Source organism: Canis lupus, chromosome 4 (assembly GCF_048164855.1).
Source record: "Canis lupus baileyi chromosome 4, mCanLup2.hap1, whole genome shotgun sequence".
NCBI lineage: Eukaryota > Metazoa > Chordata > Mammalia > Carnivora > Canidae > Canis > Canis lupus.
This window is the reverse complement of record NC_132841.1, coordinates 22195350-22216545: the sequence shown is the minus strand read 5'-3', so window position 1 is coordinate 22216545 and position 21196 is coordinate 22195350. Positions and strand designations below refer to the sequence as shown.

The window sequence follows — 21196 nt, the reverse complement described above, 5'->3', positions numbered from 1 at the left end:
CAGGAGGTTGATTTCTCATGAGCTCACACTTGCTGAGGGCCAGGAGCTGTTCCAAGCACTTCACAGGTAGTAAGTCTCTCATTCTTCACAACCAATAGGGTCTACACTCTTATTATCCTCCTTTTTAGCTGAGGAAACTGAGGTACAGAGAGGCTAAAGAAGTGTACCAGGCCACATAGCTAGGGCCCAACGGAGCCGGCCCAAGCCCAGGCAGTGGGCTCCGAAGCCCCCGCGGTGAGCTCCCACGCTGCGCCACCTCTTATGTCTCACATGTGTGGTGCCATAGATCAGAAGCAGGGGAACGGCCCTTGCGGGACTGCCCATCAAGCCCAGAACTGAATCTCAAAGTCCCCAGGCCCCTGTGTTCACTCCACACGGAGCCTCACCTGTCTGTCCAGGTCCCCACACCCCAGGGAGCTCTGCTTGTGGGATGAGACCCTGGCCCCCACAGCTTGCTTCCTGGAGGGTTGTCAGAAGGGCCGGATGAAGAGGTGAGGACAGGATGGGTGCTGGTGGGAGGGGGAGAGCAGAAGGGACCTGTGGCCACAGCAGGAGGGGCGGGACAGGAAGCAGAAGTGATATAAACAGTGGTCTGGGTGATGAGCTGGGTGGTGAGCCTGCCGGGGTGCTGACACCATTTCAGGAGCGTCTTCTGCGGAGAGAGAGCATCTGTGGAGAGCATCTCAACACGGGACCCCAGGTAGGGAGGAAGGCGGGCGTCGGGGAAGCTGGGAGCCCCTGGAGAGGGGCATGGCAGTGGGGCTGCTCCATGTCGGGAAGAGCCTGATGGAGCAGGAAGTGCTGTCACCCATGAGACTGTGCCTTGTCACTGACTCTCTGGGTGGCCTCATGCCTGCTCTGGGCCTCAGTGTCCTCATAGAGATAGTGGAGACGTTATAGGGCATCGTCAGATGCGGACAGGGAAAGGCTGCTAGTAAAGCTAGAAACAGACTGCCTGGGAGATCGTATGATGAGGACCAGGTAGAGACAGAGCTCTGTGATTAAGGTCATGAACTGTGCTGGCCTCCCAAATGGGATGACCCTAACTGGGATGACCCCAGGGCCTTCTCCTCTGGACTTCCCCAGGGCCTGTGTGTCGCCTGGAATCCTACCACCCAGTCATTCCTTCGGGTGAGGCGCAGGGTGCCCCAGCTAGAACACAGGGCTCCTGCTTTCCAGAGCCCCCCGTGTCTCAGAGAAGCTGTGATCCCTGGAAGGTGCTAGAAAGGACCAGCCTCCAAGGGGTCCAGTTTGGATAGGGGTAGAGTGTGGAGACTCCAGATGATAAACAGGTCTGGGTGAGGCTCCAGAGCCACCTCAAAATAAGGAAGAAATTTCAATTATTGTTCAACAGTAGGCCTCAGGCAGCTCGCAGGCAGTGCCAAAATTCTGCAGGGCATGGCAGAGAATGCCAGAGGAGGCGCGGGCCTCAGGAGCCCTGGAGAGGGAACGTAAAGCCCTCCCCACACAGGTGCAAGGGCATAGGCACATGCCCAGCTTCCGGGCGGGAACACGGGCTGCTGTCCTCCCCAGCGGGAAGGTAGGGACCATAAGGGCAATGCGTTCTTTCTTTCCCGATTCTGTTAAGGGCTTCATGGGAGAGAGACCGAGAATGAGAGAGGAGGGTTGGGAAAAGCATCGCTTGTTCTGGGGCTCCAGAATCCAGGCCTCTCTATGGTCGCAGATGCCTCCCTAAATGTGTTATGTCCCTCTGCTATACGCAGAGCCCTGGCCCCACCAGCAGCATCTGTGGTCCTGGGGCCAGAGCCATCTCCCTGGATCCCCATTACGCCTTAAATAATGAAATCCCAGCGACGCCCGGATGGCTCAGCAGTCGGGTGCCTGCCTCCGGCTCAGGTTGTGATCTCAGGATCCAGGATCGGGTCCCGCGTTGGGCTCCCTGCAAGGAGCCTGCTTTTCCCTCTGCCTGTGTCTCTGCCTCTTTCTCTCTCTGTGTCTCTCATGAATAAATAAATAAATCTTTAAAAAAAAAATCATGAAATCCCAGCAAGGGGCACCTCCTGCCTGTGTGACCCCCTTGGGCAAGTCATTCCGCACCTTGGGCCCGTTTGCACGGGGGAGGGATGGGCCAGGTTTGTCAAGGCCAGCGCAGCTCTGACATTCGGTGACTTGCGAGATCTCCCCTTCCGTCTCCGCTCCATGTGCCGCGATGGCTCAGCCTCCACACCTCTCCTCTGCCCACAGCTTCCGGAGCCCAGACGCCCCCTGTCTCCGAAGCTCCATGGGTGCCCGCCTGTTCCTCCCGGGCCTCGTCCTGCTGCTGCTGCCCACGCCCACCCCAGCCCCCTGCCACACGGCCACGCGCAACGAGTGCCGGCGCAACCGCTGGTTCGTGCCTGGCTCGATGCTGGCTGGGGAGGGCATGGACGTGACCAGCCTCAAGCGCTCGGGCTCCTTCCCAGTCGACACAGAGAGCTTCCTGCGGCCCGACGGCACCTGCACCCTCTGCCGCAACACCCTACGGGGGGGTGCCCTCCAGCGCCTGCCCCTGGCACTGACCGACTGGCGCGCCCAGGGCTCGGGCTGCCAGCGCCGCGTGGTCAAGGCCAAGGCCAGCTCCACCGAGGGTGTGGCCAGGGAAGCAGCCAGCAACATCCACAACGACTGGCGCGTGGGGCTGGATGTGTCTCCCAAGCCCAACATCAATGTGCATGTGAGCATGGCCGGCTCGCACTCCCGGGTGGCCGACTTCGCTGCCCAGAAGACCCACCAGGACAGGTACAGCTTCAGCACTGACGTGGTGGAGTGTCGCTTCTACAGGTGAGCGTAGCAGGTGGGGGTGGAGGGGCTTGGGAGAAGGTGTGGGGAAACTTGGAGCGGTCTGGGAGCCCTGGAATGGCAGGGTGGGGACTCGGTGCCCCAGGAGGAGACACAACCCTGGTTCTCACACACTAGGTGGGACAGTGCCCCCAGGTCTCCTTCCCGGGGTCCCTGAACAGGAAAAGCCTCATAGAGAACAGGTGGAGGAGAAGCGAGCAAGGCTGTGCTGAGATCCCCAACAAGGTGCCATTCAGATCTACGGAGTGCCCAGTCCCCTCTGTCCTGTGGGCAGGTCACCTGGCAGGAGATTTCCCATCACTGGGCCTCATGCACCCATCCGCCCACGATCATGTCTGCCACGTATCAGGCTCTGTGCTGGGAATTAGGGCTACAGTGCCAGACAGCAGCATTACACCCCACCCTCAAGGACCTGGGTCTCACACCCCAGAAACACACGGTGTCCATGGAGGACCCAAGTCACCCACCCTGATTTCTCCCACAGTGAGACAGGGTGGCCAGAGCTGTCAGGATCTCAATCTAGAGGCCAGACGGACCAAGGCCTCAGGATGTAGGTTCCAAGCCTGGAAAGTCACCATCAGTGTAGCATCATCACCTTTATAACTAAAAAAGAACAGAGAAGAAAAAACTTAATTTTGAAATGGAAAAGGAGAGATTCAGCACACGTAGGTCACCATGGAGTGACAGAATGGGTTTCCCTGGCAGCTCAGCGGCTAGAGCTTGGGCTCGGCGCCAGGCCACCTGGTTCAAGTTCTCTTTCTGTCACCTACCCGTGACCCTGGGCAATCCTGCGGGAAGGCTGATGGGGAATGCTAACCATCTGGTGTTCCTCTCCTCCTTCAGTTTCCACCTGGTACACTCTCCGCCACTGCACCCCAATTTCCAGAGGGCCCTCAGAGACCTGCCCCCCAATTTCAACACCTCCACAGAGGCTGACTACCTCAGGCTCATCTCCAACTATGGCACCCACTTCATCCGGTCCATGGAGCTGGGCGGCCGGACCCTGGCCCTCACTGCCCTGCGTACGTGTGAGCTGGCCCTGGAAGGGCTCACAGCCGATGAGGTGTCAGACTGCCTAACAGTCGAGGCCCAGGTCAGCATAAGTGACCACGCCAACCCTTCATCAGAATTCAAGGCCTGTGAGGAAAAGAAGAAGAAGCACAAGATGACAACCTCCTTCCACCAGGCCTACCAGGAACGCTTTTCCGAGATAATTGGTGGCCACCATACCTCCATGAGTGACCTGCTGTTTGGGAACCAGGCCGGGCCGGAGCAGTTCTCAGCCTGGATGGCCTCACTGCTGGACAGACCCGGCCTGGTGGACTACACCCTGGAGCCTCTGCATGTGCTCCTGGAGAGCCAGGACCCACGGCGGGAGGCGCTGAGGCAGGCTGTGAGCAAGTACGTGATGGACAGAGCCCGTTGGAAGAACTGCAGCAGGCCCTGCCCCCCGGGGCAGCAGAAGAGCCCCCACAACCCATGCCACTGTGTGTGCCACAACTCAGGGATCACCAACCAGGACTGCTGTCCCCGGCAGAGGGGCCTGGCCCACTTAGAGGTTATGAACTTCCAGGCAATGGGCCTGTGGGGAGACTACTTCACGGCCACAGATGCCTATCTGAAAGTCTTCTTTGGAGGCCAGGAGCAGAGAACCTACACGGTGTGGAACAATAATAACCCCATGTGGGTGACGCGGCTGGACTTCGGGAACGTGCTCCTGTCCACGGGGGGGCCCCTGAGGGTTCAGGTCTGGGACCAAGACTATGGCTGGGATGATGACCTCCTTGGCACCTGTGACCAGAAAGCACAGTCTGGCTCACATGAGGTCAGGTGCAACCTGTCCCACGGTCACCTGAGATTCTCCTACATTGCCAAGTGCTTGCCTCACCTGACGGGGGCAACCTGCCTGGAGTATGCCCCCCATGGTCGTCTGGGAGAGCCTCCAGGAAACCGGAGTGGGCCAGTGTGGTGAGAAGAGTGGGCCTTGAGAGGACCTAGGGTGCCTAGGCCTGGACTGAATGGAGTTCTCACAGAGGGAGCCAGGGCCTATCTTCATACCCCCATTAGACAGATGGAAAACTGAGGTCTTTTTTTTTTTTTCCAACGAAGTGCCTGAAAGGCCAGCCCCAAGTTTCCGGTCCAAGGTGCCTTAGCTCTCTGATACACTTGTGCCCCCAAAACGAGCTGGGGCCAGGCCACAGCCTCCAGCCCCTGCTACACGGGGTCAGGAGCTGGGCAGAAGGCCAGGAGGCCCTTCCTCTTAGGCTGCCTCATGTCATTGAAGACCTTCCCTTGGGGATCCCTGGGTGGCTCAGTGGTTTAGTGTCTGCCTTCAGCCCAGGGCGTGATCCTGGAGTCCCGGGATCCAGTCCCACATGGGGCTCCCTGCATGGAGCCTGCTTCTCCTTCTGTCTGTGTCTTTGCCTCCCTCTCTCTCTCTCTCTCTCTCTCTGTGTGTGTGTGTCTCTCATGAATAAATAAATAAATAAAATACTTTAAAAAAAAAAAAAAAAAAAGACCTTCCCTTGCGGCCCTTGGTAGTACGGGCAATCCTTCACCCTCTGGAGTCTAACCCTGCCTGCCCGGATGGCTCTGCCTTCCCTGTCTCCTTTGCACCACCCCCCACCCCCCAGCTTTGCCCCTGAGCCAAACCGAGAACTGTCTGAACCTGCCTGGTGCGTGCACTGCCTGAAGGAGGACTAATGAACGCGATGTGACGGTGACGGTCATGGCGTGGTCGTGGAAGAGGAGAGGATGGGGACCAAAGACGGCCCTGGAGACCAACTTCTCCATCAGCAACCCTGCACAGCCGGACAGGTGGCTCACCCCGCGGCAGGCTGGGTAATAAACAAACTGGCTTTCCCCCTTTTACTGGAAATGCGGGGACCCAAAATATTTTACTTCCCTCGTAAGTCTTGATTCAAGAAACAGCAGCACAAATTCGATGACCAAAGGCAACAGACGTTCAGCTCCCACCTGGGTGGCCACAGGGAGCGGTGGTGAGGACTACGGTGAGCTGATGGGCACGTGATTCATCTGTGCGTGTCGGGGGCGGGAGGGGGGCGGTGGGGTCTGCAGCTCTGCACCCACCAAGCACTCCCAGGCAGGAACGTTGAGTTGGGGGCTAGCAGGTCTTCTAACTTCTGCAAGTAGCCAGAAACCCCAGATCAACATCTCTAATTGTTGGCAATGCAGTGCACTTTGCAAAAATAAACCCACGTGGGCGTGGTAAAAGCCAAAGGAGAATGTGTGTGCAGGCCACGGTCCACCCAGAGCCATCGGCTTGAGAGCTGTAATTTCAACACAACCCGTCCGATGGGCTGAAGAGCTCTCCCCTGTCCCATGGCGTGAGGTGGGGAGGCGGTGGCTCCAACAAGGTGGTGCAAGGGGGAAGGCGGTGGCTCTAACAAGGTGGCACCTGAGGCCTCCTGGCCTTGGCATGAAGTAAGCCCTGGAGCCTCGGGTTCTGAAATCAAATGAAATGGTCTTTGTTTCAAGGGCTTGGGACACAGGCCTTAGAACACAGGCCCACAGGGGGTGGGTGGCGAGATTTGGGCAGCCTCCTGGAACTGGCAGGATTTGGCCGCGCGGGGCTGCCGTCAGAGGGGCTCCGAGTTGCTGGCGTGGCTTCCTGACTCTCTTTGAAACTCCCTGCAAAGTCAAGTCAGCCTTTTGAGGTCCGCGTGGACCTGACCCTCCAATGCCCAGCAGTCACATTACACTGAGCCTGATCCCCAAGTGGGGCGGGAGGGACTGGTTGGCTCTAAAAGCCTGGTTGTAGCCCATGTTCTTACACCTTTCCCTTCACAGCCACGCACACACCCAGGAACACAGGAAAAACATTGGAATGTCATGCTGGCCGCTGCACCAATCAAAAATAAACATGGGTGTGGGCCGCACCCCTCTGGGAAAGCAGGAGCAGGGCGGGCCTGGCTGGGGGGCCTGCTCTGACCAAAGAGGGGAGCTTTGTTTATGTGCCCACAGGACCAGTGACCTCCAGCCATCGCTCTGTGCCCAGTGCCTTGGTTTCCCCAAAGGCTACTCTTGATTTTTCTCCCTTCTCAGGACTGTTTGGAAGGGGGGCCGTGAGCCTTTCTAGAAGGTCAGTGCTACACATGGGGTACTGAAAGGTCATCTCGTTGCCCCTCCTGGTTTGACACATACGAAAGCTGAGGCCCAGGATGTACCCGTGGCTGCAGAAGTTACCGGCAGAGCCAGGTCTTTAGGTCCCAGCGATGCCACCCGACAGCGCCACCGAGAGCCCAACGGGCTCTGGAGAAAAGGGCCCTCGGCCAAAGGGGTGCGGGATGGCCCAGAAGGAGGAACGGCCGAGGCCGTGGAGGGCGGCTCGCCCCCGCCCTGATGGAGACCCAGTACGACAGCGCCACTTCTGCCCACGCTTGGGACACTGTGAGCCCCAGGCCCCTTGTTTTATTTGTTTTGTTTTGTTTTGTTTTAAAGATTTTACTTATTTATTCATGAGAGACACACAAATGGAGAGAGGCAAGGACACAGGCAGAGGGAGGAGCAGGCTCCATGCAGGGAGTCCGACACGGGGACTCGATCCGGGGTCTCCAGGATCACGCCCTGGGCCGAAGGCGGCGCTAAACCGCTGAGCCACCGGGGCTGCTCATGGTTAGTGATTTCTAATGCAGTCGTGCAAACAGACCTCCCTGAAATGATTATAATTCGAATGCCTCGTTGGCTTCCGCTATGGTCTGAGTGTTCGCGTACCCTCAAAATCCATATGCTGACGTCACCAGGCCCAAGGCGGTTGTATCAGGACGGGGTGCCATGGGAGGGCTGCCGAGGTAAAAGAGGCCTCAGAGACATCCGTATGAGGACCCACGGAAGGAGGTGCTCTTCAAACAGCAAACAGGCCCGCTGAGTCCACCGACACCTTGACCTGGGGCTTCCTGCCTCCGGAAGTCAGGGAAATGTATTTCTCCTATTTGTAAGCCCCCCCCCCGTCTGTGATATTTTGTCAAAGAAGCCCCAGCAGACCCACAGGGGCCCTGGTGACACACCACCTGTGAGTCCCTTGGAAAGCAGAGCCACCCCACCCACACTCAGCAGCTGAAAATGCCTGACTCTTGCTTCCCCATCGTCCCCTGCAACCAGGAAAGGACACGCGACGGGGTCGGCCCGTAGGAGGCACCTGCCCCAGGTGTGGGGGTCCCTTCAGAAGCAGAGGTGAGCCCAAGATTTGAGGACAGGTGATGTATGTCACAGGCAACTCCACGAAGCCGGGCAGGGGAGAGGAGGAGTGAGCCAGGGAAGGGGTGGTGGCCGGCCATTCAGCAGGTCGCCACTGTGGGCCACCAGAGCCAATGAGGAACACGTACCCGAGTTATCCCAGCTCGGCATGGAGGGAGCTGGGTGTCAGCGCACCGCCTCCCATTCGGTCATTGGTTGGAGCTAAATCCTTTTTCTGCTTATTTTAAATCCAGGCTTGGCTTCTGTTTCTGGCAAAACCCTGGCCGATGACACCACCCCATCTTCTCCCTCACGGCTCAGTTGTCCCCAGCACCTGCCTCCCCCAGCCCAAGCGCATGGAGCACGAAACAGCTGGGACCCCTCGCAGGTCCCACGGTTCAGCAGGTGGTTACGGAGCACCTCCCGTCAGCCACATCCCGCAGATGTGCCATGCAGAGCACCCGCCCTCTTGCGGCCTGACAGACGGGGAGACAGATGTGCCCACGGACTGGGACCAGGGTGGCATTCAGGCCGGGGAGCTGGGGGATCTCGGCTGCATTGCTTTTCTCTCATCCCTTCCCCTAGGTCCAAGGGATCTCCTTCTCCTGAGACCTGGGGCTGGCACTGAGCACAGCCCAGTTTGGGGGCTTTGCTGAAGCAGCTCCTTCCCAGACCCTTCATCTCCCTTCCAACACACTGAGTGACCTCTGGGGCACGGCCCCCGCTGACGCAGAGGAGGACCCTCTGGAGAGCCAGCAGCGTGGGGGTAGGGAGAGCCCTGGGGAGGTGCCGGGGCCCTTGCAGCTTCGGGAGGCTGTGCATCCTCTCCACCATGTGCCTGATTGCCCCACGTCCGTCACCCACATCCTGCCTCATAACCACAGCCTCACCGGGACAGCGACATCTCCCGGACACGTCTTCCTGTGGCTTCTTCACGGATCCCTGGCTCCTGTCTGCCTCTCGGGGTCCCTGCAGCCCGCGGTCACTGTGGTGCTGGCACGCAGGCCACCTTCCCTCGGCCCACTCCCAGCCGGCCCCCACCCCCTGCCTGAGGCCCTGAGGGAGGCCCCCTCTACCTGCCCCACGGGGAAGCCAGAAGTGCCCCCGCCCCGGCCCAGAACAGCCTTCACCCAATGGCTGATGGGAGGTGGGTGGTGCAGAAACCTCCAGCCCCCTCCCCGTCGTGGGGGGGAATAACTCTGAGGGACGCAGTCGACCCTGACTCCCAGGGCCCCCCACAGGGGAAGCTCCCGTGCCCACAGTGGTGACTTGCTTGCCCGCACGTGCTCTCTTGGCTGGCCTGCCTCCTGGTCTCAATCCCTCCTTCCCCTACTGGTAGTTTCTGGAACCACTCCCCACATAGACTACCTGCCCGCGAATCCCCGCCTCAGGCTTTGCTTCCAGAGGAACCAGCTAAGGCACACATCTGACTGCGTCATTGCCTTGCCTAAAACTCTTCACTGGTTCCTTGTGGCTCCCGGAAGAAAGCTCAGACCCCCTAACGCGACCCACATGTCGGCTCCCTCTCAACTGTGCCCCTCAGCACGCCCTGCCTCACTGAGCTGCCCGCTCCTCTGCCGGCCGCGTCTCTCTCGCCCTTCCCACAGGCTGCCTCCTCTTTCTGCAACTTCTCTTCAGCTTCCAGGTCTAGGTCACGGCCCACTGTCAGGCCAAGGGTCATCTCTGTCTTAGTCACCGAGCATCAACCAGCGCAGCAGCGGCCTAACTTTGATGCTTGAAAAACACTGGATGGGGCAGCCCGGGTGGCTCAGTGGTGGAGCATCTGCCTTCGGCCCAGGGCCTGATCCTGGAGACCCGGGATCAAGTCCCACGTCGGGCTCCCTGCGTGGAGCCTGCTTCTCCTTCTGCCCGTGTCTCTGCCTCTCTCCCTGTGTCTCTCATGAATAAATAAATAAAATCTTTAAAAAAAAGAAAAGAAAAGAAAAGAAAAACACTGGATGGGTGATTAGCTGGGAAATGGATAAATGAATGAATGGAACCCACCAAAGAGTCTTCCGGTCCATGCTTGAACTCTCCCACAGGCAGGGGACTCATTACCTACAGAAGCAGCCCTTCTACACGTGGCAGGCTCTAAGCGCAAGCCATCACGTTAGCCGGAAACCTGCCTTCTTACAGTGCGCAGCCCTCGTTAGCGGATCAGGGGTTCTGTGGACCTAAATTTCTGGTCCTGTCGGCGACTTAGTTGGGTGGAGGGACCAGTGCGGGCCATGGCTGCCTCTCACGCCTCCCTCTGTGAGGCCACCAGAGGGACCACACGCTGCCCAGTGGCGGTGCTGGCCCGGCCGTCACCTCTGCTCCTGCCAACTGACACGGGAGCCTCTCCTGGACGGGGACGGATGGCTCTTCAGTTACCTATGGCCTCTCATTCTTTTCAGTGGCCCCAGGCATAACCAAGTCGCTCCCAGCTGCGGCCGTTCTGTCTCTGGACACAGCTGGGGCTCACTTGGCCTAGGCAAGGTGTGATCCCAGGAGAGCAGCCCCACCCCTAACCTGCTCACGGGATCCCTCTCCATGACCTGCATCCTGCTCTCGGATGAGGCCTTTCCCAGCCAAGGCTTCCATAGCCCGAGCGGGCCCCCCAAGGGACTAGGACAGACTGAGCCCTTGCCTGGCTTCATTCAGTTCAGGACGGTGTGGGGGCCAGGCTGGGGGAGTGGGTCTGGCACAGCTGAGAGCCCCACCAGGTGGCTAGGGTGAGTGTCATGCACCACAGGAGATCAACCCCATCACAGACAGGACCTTCGAGAGCAGCCGAGGACTGACATCCAAGCCAGGCCACAAATGAAATGATCCCGGCCACACATTCACCCCAGATGAGCCAGAGACAGATCATATGAACCTTGATTTTGATCCAAGGTTGAGTCCCAACCTCAATTAGTTCCCTGTAGCACACTGCAATCACACACACCCCCTCCGCCCCATCCCGGGGTTCCCGGCCATAAAACAGGGGCTAGAACACTGATGTCTACACCACCTTCCAGCTTGGGCCTCAGTGGGCATGGCCGGATGGACTCAACACCTGGACCGCCCCCGGGCACACGCCCTGAGCACCACCCTCCCCCTGCTTGGAGGAAGCCCTGCCCCGCTTGCTTGCCTCTTCCCAAAGGCCCAGACACACCACCCAGCCAGCGGGACCCAGAACAGCTGCTGTTGTTCTGCAGACTGTGCTGGAATCTGCGTACGGCCGGGCTCCCTCTGCACATCTGGGACATCTAGGACCAGCATTAATCTGCACAACAGCTGGTCCCCAGCTTCCTCTTAAAAGGGCAGTGACGTCAGCTCTCTGGCAGGACACTGGCTTTTCCCTTGGGAAACCCAAACTCCCTGTGACACTGAACCATCCTGCTCCCCCCCACCCCCGGAACACGTCCTTGCCCCCCTTTTGTCCATGTTCACGGGAATCAGCACCTCTAGGACCAGGGACCTTTGCCTAAGGTCCCGCGCCGCTGGCAGAGGCGGTGACCCAGGGAGGGCATCGTACTGTCGTACTGTCCACACCCACCGCTCTCCCAGGGGGACGGGGGACTTCGTGTGATTTCATTCTGGAAAGCATTTTTCCAAGCCGCAGGAATTGAGAGACTCGCTGCCTTCCCTCGCCCCTTCCCTTCCATTCCTTCCCCGTCACCAACACCACAGATGAAATGCTAACAACATTTCTGCAGCGCTTGCTGTAGCGTTTGAAGGGCCAGACACGTATTGGTGCATTTAATCCCCATCTGAGAAATGATGTCCCTTCCCCCACTTGTCCCGAACCTTTTCCGCTCGTGCCACCGTCGGACTCCTGGGATGTCGAGCGCACATTTTGCACTGTGTCCCCGTCGTCGTCGTCTTCACCACCACCTCCATGCCTCAGAGTGGCTGGACGGGACCCACTTTAGGGGGATGCCCACAGGGGGAGGAATGAATCTCTCTATGCCAATCGCTTTTTACAAACGTCATAAAATATACAGAGTATGGCATCTTTCTAACCATTTGTGGGTGCACAGTTCAGTGGTGTTGAATACAGCCACAATGTTGTGTAAGCCTATTTCTGCTTAGAACTTTTCCATTGGGGATTCCCGGGTGGCTCAGCGGTTTAGCGTCTGCCTTCGGCCCAAGAACTGATCCTGGAGACCCGGGATCGAGTCTCGTGTCGGGCTTCCTGCATGGAGCCTGCTTCTCCCTCCGCCTGTGTCTGTCTCTGTCTCTCATGAATAAATAAATATTTTAAAAAAAGAACTTTTCCATTATCTCCAGCAAAAACTCTGCGCCCTGTGAACCGTGAGCCCCCCTTCCCGCCACCCAGCCTCTGTAACTCCTGTTCTAGGTGCCTCGTATAAGTGGCATCACACAATGTTTGTCTTCTGTGTCTGGCTCCTCTCACTAAGCAGTGTTTCCAAGATCCATCCACATCACAGCTCGTGGCAGGACTTTGCTCCTTTTATGGCTAAATAATATTCCAACCAACATGTCCATCGCTTCGTTTGTTCAGTCATCTGTCCATGGACACTTGGGTTGTTTCCACTTTTTGACCATTGTGAACAACACCGCTTAGGAACCCTGGGGTGTAAGTATCTGTTTGAGTCTCTGCTTTCGCTTCTTTTCGTACATACCGAGGCGTGGAATTGCTGGGTCACGCTGTTGTTCTATGTTTAACCTTTGAGAAACCACCAAATTGTTTCCATAGCCGGCCACTGGCGTCTTAGCCAGTCTCTGCCCTGTCCTTCCTGTGTTCGAATCAGGACTCGAACACAGATCCACCAATGGGGAGACCATCCTCACGCTCACGCAGGGGCAGGGGTAGGAAGCTGAATGGGTGGGCACCTGTTTCTGGGTGGCGGGGTTCTCTTACCCAGTATGCTAAGTCGTCCTGTCTTATCATAACTGGATCCGTAGCCCCGAGCACGGGCCTGGCATATAAGCATTGGTGAGTGAATAGATGTTGACATACATTTCTGCCCCCAAAGGACTTATGAGCCAGGAGTGGGTGAGACAGTGAACACAGGCGCCCAGCTCCTGAGAAGGCAGGCAAGGAATGCTGAGGCTGGGCTGGGCTGGAGGGAGAGCTGTGGGTTCCCCCATCCTCACCTTCTAAGGCTTCCCCTTGTAAAGGACCAGGTTCCCTGCTGCCCCATGGTGGTGTGGGGAGCTGATATACTTGGAGAAAGGAACCCCCCAGAGCCAGCCAAGGTGCCCCTGGTCACAGACATAGGTGCATAAGAGGCACAAACGTGAGGATGGGACACTAGGGGTTTCTGTTTGCTTTTACCTTCATCTACCATGACTGAAGTGGCCGCTATGGGGCAGGCCCTGTGTAAATATGCATTATTTCATTTTGTTTTCCTAAAGCCTCACTTACAGATAAGGAAACTGAGGCTCAAGAAGGCATGGTAACTTCTTCACATTCCTGCATTGCTGGATGCCGGAAAGGGTGAGATTTGAACCAGAAGTTGTGCTCCCCACGGTCCAGAGTACACGTCCTGCACCAGCCCCCAGACCTTCGCAGGGCAACAGACCCCTAGCTGCTGCAGACCTGAGGCGATGCCCACCACCCTAAATCTCTCCTTTCCTCCCAGACAGAGCTGAGGGCTCATGGGGGGCCCCTCTTTCCTCTCTGGCTCCCCACTCCTTCGGCCCAGGTCCATCCTGCCCTGCAAGCCTACCCTGGCCATTCCCTCTGCTCTCCACGGCATTTGGAAATGATTCACACAGGCTGCCCACAGCTCTCCGGGGGCTAGAACTAGGGGCATCCTGGGTTCCCCACCCTGGGGCACTCAGTGAGCCATACCCTCAGCTCCCACACCCACTCTCTGGACCAAAAGACCATGGGGATGGCTGAATTGGGAATTCCAGGAAGCTTGAAGGAAAAGTGGGGAGCATGCATTTGCAGAGCATCTCTCTGGAGTAGCCTGCAGACACTCCTCTGTCACTCTGACCTCAGCTGGTAGGCAAAGACTCCGCAGGCAGGACAGAACAAGGGCTTGTTCAAAGCCCTGCAGACTGGCCTGGCAAGCCCACTCCCTTTCTTCCCAAGGGCCATCCTCTCCCGGACAGGAGCTGTAAAGGGAGCAGCCAGACGCTGGAGGCAGCTCAGGGGAGGGGCCGGGACCCGACTGCAGCCTGGCCGGACCCCCACTTCCCACCCCTGATGGAGTGAGCTGGGCAGAGGAGAAGTAGAAAAGCCTGTGTTTAACTGGAGCCGGCAGTCTAAACATAAACATCTGTTTGTGATTTCAAAAACAAAACAAAAATATAGTTTGCAGAACCAATTCACGGGCAAATGAGATGGCAGGGAATTCTATGACTTTGTTAAGAACCCAAAATGCTTTCAAGTCCTTTGGAAACCATTTAAACTGTGCAAATGTGCTTATTAAGCAAACCGTGCAAATTAGCTTATAAACTCTGAGTGACTCCTTGTGACTCCTCTCTGGTACTTGAAGCAGGTGCTGCAGGGACCCCAGCCAGGGCACACGGGAGCTTATTCTTGACTAGAATCTGTAGCAAATGTGAAAATAATACTAGGGCTTTCCTTGGAAACACTTCAGTGATATAGACATCATGGTCATTTCTTCCCCTAATATGTCCCCACAACTATTAAAAAAAAAAAAAACATTTGTTTATGGTCTTTGTTTTATCAATGAAACTGGGCAAAAGGGCCTTTATAGGTACCATCGGGAGGGAAGAGCATTCCCCAAGCCCTCCCAGACCAGATGTGTATGGGGGGCTACACCCTTACTTGTTAAGTGACCTGGGACAACTGGCTTCTCCAGCAACTACCCAGCCCACCATGCATCACTTGGACAGACTAACAGCTAAATCGCACGTGCGCTTCCGTGGGAAAGGACCTAACGTGGTGGCGCCTACAAACATGCCGAGTACAGCAGCATCAGAAAGGGACCCCGCTTATGGGCGGATGCCCATACTGCCTCTGGTTCCACAGACAATTGGGGAATCCTGCTGGAGCTCAAGGAGAGCATCTGGGGCAGGGGAGCGTTAGCAACTCCATTTTAGAGATGCAGAGACTGAGGCTGGGGCCATTGAAGCAATTGATCGGGCACATATTAGGTGCACAATAGCACCTGTCAGCTGAGGACTCACCCATGGAGACGCTGCACACTCATGGAGACAGAAGGACCCAGGTCCTCAGCTCACTGCTCTCCCCTCCCCTCCCAGAGACCTGCTCCCTCCTCAGCAAACCTGCCCTGGAAAAACCTCTGTAGGAAGCCAGGTCCTCAGCCAAGGAGAGAAGGGGCCTAGCAGAGGAGAACCAGCCAGTGTGCTGATGCTGACTTGACAGGGAGTCGCAGGCAGGACAGACCAGGGCCTGTCTGGACTGCAGTAACCGCGCATGCAGGAGGGAGGGAGGGACCCTGGCAACCACAAGGGAGTGGGGTCATTACACATGGCCAGCTCCTCCAGCTCCCTGGAGCTTTCATAACCCCCCCAACCTCCCCCCCACCAGGGTTTCCCGTCCAAGGGGGTTAGATGCAGCAGGTTGCTTGGGCCACTCAGAGCCCACATTCTTCAGATTCTCTCCCAAAACCCTTAAGAGGAAATTGAACCCAATGCACAAGGACATAACCTCCCTCTGTGAAATGCATAAACACACCTGTGTTCGTTCCCCTCTGGAAAAGCCGGGGAAACCGCCACCCCCACCCACCTTGCTAGAAATACCACCCAGGCACCCAGCAGAGCCCGTGCCCAGGCCGCTCCAGCAGGTGCCTTTCAGAACTGTCTGCAGCTTCTAGGACACAAGCTCTAAGCAGCTGCTTCTTTGGGTAGATGGAGCAGAGCGAGGCTTCCAGAGGCAGGTCCACATTGACATTTTCAGTCGAGGACAAAGGAACAAAATAAGGACCTGGACAGTGTGTTACAACCCCTTTGTCTACTTGAAAACCTGTCATTAACCCCCACTCCACGAATTTGTCCTTGATTTGGGGGGTTAAAATGTCCCCAGATTTCCCTGAAGATACCTCCAGCAGGCTCAGGGAATGCGTGCTGCCCCCATCTCTTACAGGTCCAGGGGTGGTTACCACTTGCCCCCATACTAGCTCCTGGCAGTCTCACTATTCCTAGCTGGTCCCCTTAACCTGCGCACACCTCTGTAAATGGTCCTTGCATTAAATTCTCATGGCAATCCAAGCTAAGGCTACCATTCATTCTCTGCCAGAATCCTGATGGCCACAGGGTCTGGCATACAGTATAAACTATTTATATTTAAAAATTAAGATTAAAAATATGCTCTGATTTCCCTTTTCCAACCCAAAGTCCTTAAGATGTCATAAATAGTGTACAGTTTTAAAATTCTATGCCAGTTCTGGAGTAAGAAGAGGTCGGTTGGAAACTGTGACAAGTCCCTGAAAGATAGAAGACCCGTGAGATGGGTCAGGCAAGGGGGAGGGCAAGCCCACAGGCCGTGTGGGTAAGGCCTCTGTGAGAGGATGAACCTGCTTTAAGGAAGCTTCCAGCTCAGAGATGCCAAGCCAGGAAGCAGGATGAAGCCTGGGCCCCCATTGTGGCATGGCTAGGAACATTCCAGCAGAGGCATCTGGAGAGTCTGACTCACCCTGGGCCCCCTAAGTAGCCTGGATCAAGTCAAGGTAGCAGTGGAGGTTACCCCATGTAGTAGCAGGGAGCAAGGCACGGAGGGCAGCACCCTGGAGTACACCTAGCACCTGGGGGCATCCCTGCCAGAAGGGCAGCCACTGGCCCGCACTGGTATCAGCATGTCCCATCCCTCCCCTGGAGTTGCCAGTTCAGGCTGTGCTAAGTAGGCACGGATCTTACAATCAGGTTAGTCTGAAATCTCAAGACAAAGATGAGCGCACAACCAAAATTCATCAGCCGCTGGGGACAACCGACAACACGAAAGACAAGTGCCCCACTCACTGAAGAACGAACACCCAAGGAACCAGGACTAACCAAATCAGCCTTCAGATAACAAGATCTTCAAAGAGATGAGGCTTTATCCAACCCCATAAAAGAATGAACTAGAAATGTTATACATTTAAAATGTGACCGGAGGGCGGGGATGGGACTAGATCCACTACATACCTCTCAGAACGGCTAACGTTACAGATACAGATGATACCAAGTGTTGGTAAAGATGTAGAGGTACTGGAACCCTCACACTCTGTTGGTGGAGATGAAACTGCTCATCAGTGTGGCAATCTCTTAAAAGGTCTAACACACACCTGGCGTGTGCGTCACTCTCCTCCTAGGTATCTAACCAAGAGAAATGAGAGCATATGCCCAGGGTGCGCCTGGGTGGCTCAGTCAGTTAAGCATCTACCTTTAGCTCAGATTATGATCTCAGGGTCCTGGGATCAAGGCCTGCATCAGGCTCCCTGCTCAGCAGGAAACCTGCTTCTCCCTCTCCTTCCACCCCTTCCCTGACCTGTGCTCTCTCCCTCTCAAACATATAAATAAAGTATTTTTAAAATAAAATAGTGACTAAGACCAGGTAGACTGAGTGAAAGAACTTGCTGTACATCTAGCCAACTACCTATCTATGAACTAAATAGATCATATTAAACATTTATATACCTATTAATCTTTTTTTAAAAGATTTTGTTCATTTATTCATGAGACACACAGAGAGAGAGGCAGAGACACAGGCAGAGGGAGAAGCAGGCTCACTCGCAGGGAGTGCGATGTGGGACTCATCCTTGGACCTCAGGACCACACCCCGAGCTGAAGGCAGATGCTGAACCGCTAAGCCATCCAGGCGCTAAGCCATCCAGGCGTCCCTAGGCCTATTAACCTAAGAAAGACAACCTGATGGAAAAATAAACCCATAAGAGAATAAATTCAAAGGGCCAATAAACATATGAAAAGACGTTCCATCTCAATAGTAATTGGAAAAGTCACATTAACATAAAAATAAGACTACTGTTTTCCTCATCAGATTGGAAAAGTTAAAAAGATGGGTGACCTCAAATGTCAGAGTAAGAAGGGGGAAGTGGGTATTGTCATAAACCGGTGGTATTTAATTCAGCCCAGAAGACGGCCTCACATAGTTCAAAGAGAATGACAGTTCCTTCAGGAGAGTGTAGACATGCTGTCCCATAGGCTCTGCGCATGGGTGACGTGAGCAGATGGTAGGAAAAGGAAGGAATCCACTAAGAGGAGATATGAAGTCACACTTAAAAGGTCCAAGTCTTAGAAAATCTGTCACTGTGACTCATAGGAAACAAGCATTTCTTGTGGGCGTTGAGGGGAACCTCTTGAAAGAACATACGGGTTTGAACAACATCGAGTCCGAGAACCACAAGACCTTGAGGGAGGGTTTTCAGAGAAATCATCTGTCCCCCACAACGCCTGCCCCACCCAACCAGAGAGAGCTAGGGCACTCCTCCAGAAGGATTCCAATCCTTGAAAATGTCAAAGAGGATTCCACTACCAAAGAGAATCCCAATATTGCTAGCTCCGACACCCACCTCTGAAATGAGCTGGGCCTGGAATCAGACACTCTCTGGGCCTCAGTATCCCTATCTGTAAAATGGGAATCCTAAAACTACCTTGGGGTCTTGTTGGAGTACCAAATGGGATGTGACTATAAACAAAGCCAAATACAGCACCTGACTAAGTCATAGAGAACCTAATAAAATAAGCAAAGGTTATTGATCTAAGAACCAATAGGCTGAGGGCATAGAAGGACGAAGGGGACAGGCTCTAAGGGAACGCATGTGTCTGATGACATTGTGAGGCTAAAAATAGTGAAACATATATGGGAAAGCAAGCGTTACCATCTTTATAAATCAAGAAGGAAAAGACAAACGCCCCAAAGAAAAAGTCAGCAAAGGACACAGACAATTCATAAAAAAACACAAGTGGCCAATACACACGAAATTAAGTTCATATTAAAAAAAACACAAAAGTAAACAAAATTATGAGATTCTATTTTGAGCCACAAAATGGCAAAAACTTTAAAAGTGTAGCAAGCAGTGCTGGCAAGAGTGGGAAACAGCATGCTCACGTAGGACAGCAAAAAAGGACCTTTCTAGAGCACACGCGGGAGGTGCATATTGAAAACCTTTAAAATGGGGTATTCCCTTTATTTAGAAATAATCGGAGGTTTGCACTGCCACATGCAGATTTGGGGGTATCGACTCTTTCTGTCCTCGTCTCTTCTCCACCCCTCTTATCCACAAGGCAGACAGAGCAGCGGTGTCCTGGCCACAGTCCGTACGACCCGTGGCCCCTCCTGGAGAAGGGAGGGCAGGGCAATTTTCTGGAAGCCGGGTTGTCTGCCCTCATCCAACTGCCAACAAATTTAAGAAACACTCTCTGGTCAGCTCACCCAGGGATCCGCCCTGATGCCGGCTCCCTCTGGGCCAGGCTGCCCCACACCTGCGCTGGTTGTTAGAGACGTCAGCATGGCTTCCCTAACAGCCACCTGAGACACTGAGGAGTGCCTTCGTCCCCTCGAACTGGCTCCTCCTGGAGGGAAGGAGACTTGGGGGGAGCTCAGCCTCCCGGGGAGCTGGGGGCACCCATGGGCCTCTGGCTCCCCAGCATTACCCGCCTACTGGCTCAAGCTTCCCCGACTTCCAGGGAGTCTCCCATGTCCACGTCACTACTGTGGTGACACCTCAGCCGGACTCCTTTGCTCCGGGTCTCATATTAACAAACTCAGCAGAGACCATTCCTGCAGGAACTCCCCTGCGCTAAGGCACGGCACTGGGCCCCTACATCAGGTTTGATCTTCCCCTACAGAATAAGTATTTTAATCTCACTTACAGTGGGGACGCTTGAGACTCAGAGAGACAAGGTGACTCACCCACAATCTCAAATGTCAGGGTACGCAGGCTGAAAGCATTCTGGCTCCCGGAGCAGAGAGGGGTGTGCTTCAACAGCCAGAGGGTGGAGCGGGGGTGGGGGCTGGGGGGGATAAAGAGACTGGTTGAATTTTCATAACTGGCTGCTGACCATGCCTTACTTATGTGAGAAACAGACAAACAGCCTATTGTAAGGTAAAACCAATGTGAAGATCTGATGGTGCGGGTTCTGCTGGGGGTGAGGCTGTGGGACCCGAGGTTGGACCTGGCAAGGAAGACCTGTCAGGTAACATCTGGGTGGGCGCTCCATTTTTCCAGCTCATCCTAAACTGGTTCTTGGGATGAGCAGAGAAGCCAAAGGCCCTCTGAGGGGTCCCCCTTCCACAGAATATGGCCAATTCCTGGAGTCTGGTCCAGGCAGGGAGAGTAAGCAGGGTCAGAAAGAACGCTGATCATTTGTGCTGTGGGGGTCCTGGGGTGAGGTGGCCTGACTCCAGGCCCCAAGGTCCATGTCCTTGGTGTTTCTTTGTTCTAGAAGCTCCGTCAGACAACAGCAATGGAAGCCAGGACCCCGGGCTGAACTCTGACCTTGAACCGTACTCACTGCTCTGCGTACGGGCAGCCTGCGCCATCTCAGTTCTCGCCATACCCAGTGTGGATGACTTGTTGACTGTCTTCCCCGAAATACCACAGGCCCTGGAAGGCGGGGCTGTCCGTCACAGCCCAGTTGAATCACTGCCCACAGCCCACCTACGTGCCGTCTCCAACCTACACCCTTAGATACAGAAGCCTGCATGTGCTCATTAGCACCCACAGGTACGCCCCTAAGTCGGGTAGGGTCCCAGGGAAGGCCCATCTGGTCTAGGCCCAGGGGCAAACTGATGTGGCAAGGTCCCCAGAAGACTCAGAAGCCTTTGGGAAAGAACACAGGGTAAGAGAGTGGCAGCTGGGCACATCGAGGCTGCTGGCCTAGGTGCTGGGCCCTCAAGGGGCTGGCGGAGGATAGGGCGACAGCTCAGCCAAGGGACCTAGGCAAGTTCCTCAACTACAAGTAAACGCAGACCCCAGGCCCTGTCCTACATGACACCGCCTAACCTGGGCACTTGAGCAAGGGAGGGCCTCAGTGATGTCTGAAGTTCCAGAAGCAGTAGGGATGCCCCCACAGTGATGACCAGACACAGGATAAGTGAGAGACTACTCCTGAGCACCCCAAAAGGATCTGCAGGGAGACTTTGCAAAGTTGGCTAAAACTGACTGCAAGCTTACGGCATGTCAGGGTCTGTTCTAAGGTCTCACGTGTATTCACTCATTTAGTTATTATTTTTTGTATTCACTCATTTAACAGAGGCTTCCGATGCCCTGGACCATAGGAGCTACGGGCATGGGATCCAGTACTGCCACCTACCTGCCAGATGCCCTCC

General features: G+C 55.5%; 1 protein-coding gene across 1 annotated transcript; it reads left to right on the top strand.

Moving 5' to 3' along the window:
• The first annotated feature begins 600 nt into the window (after positions 1-600).
• Positions 601-5317, top strand: PRF1 (perforin 1). The gene is made up of 3 exons (XM_072822858.1): positions 601-700; positions 2206-2781; positions 3643-5317. Exons 2-3 carry the CDS (start codon positions 2243-2245, stop codon positions 4769-4771), a joined length of 1668 nt encoding a protein of 555 aa, XP_072678959.1. The 5' UTR covers positions 601-700; positions 2206-2242; the 3' UTR covers positions 4772-5317.
• The last annotated feature ends 15879 nt before the right edge of the window (positions 5318-21196 follow it).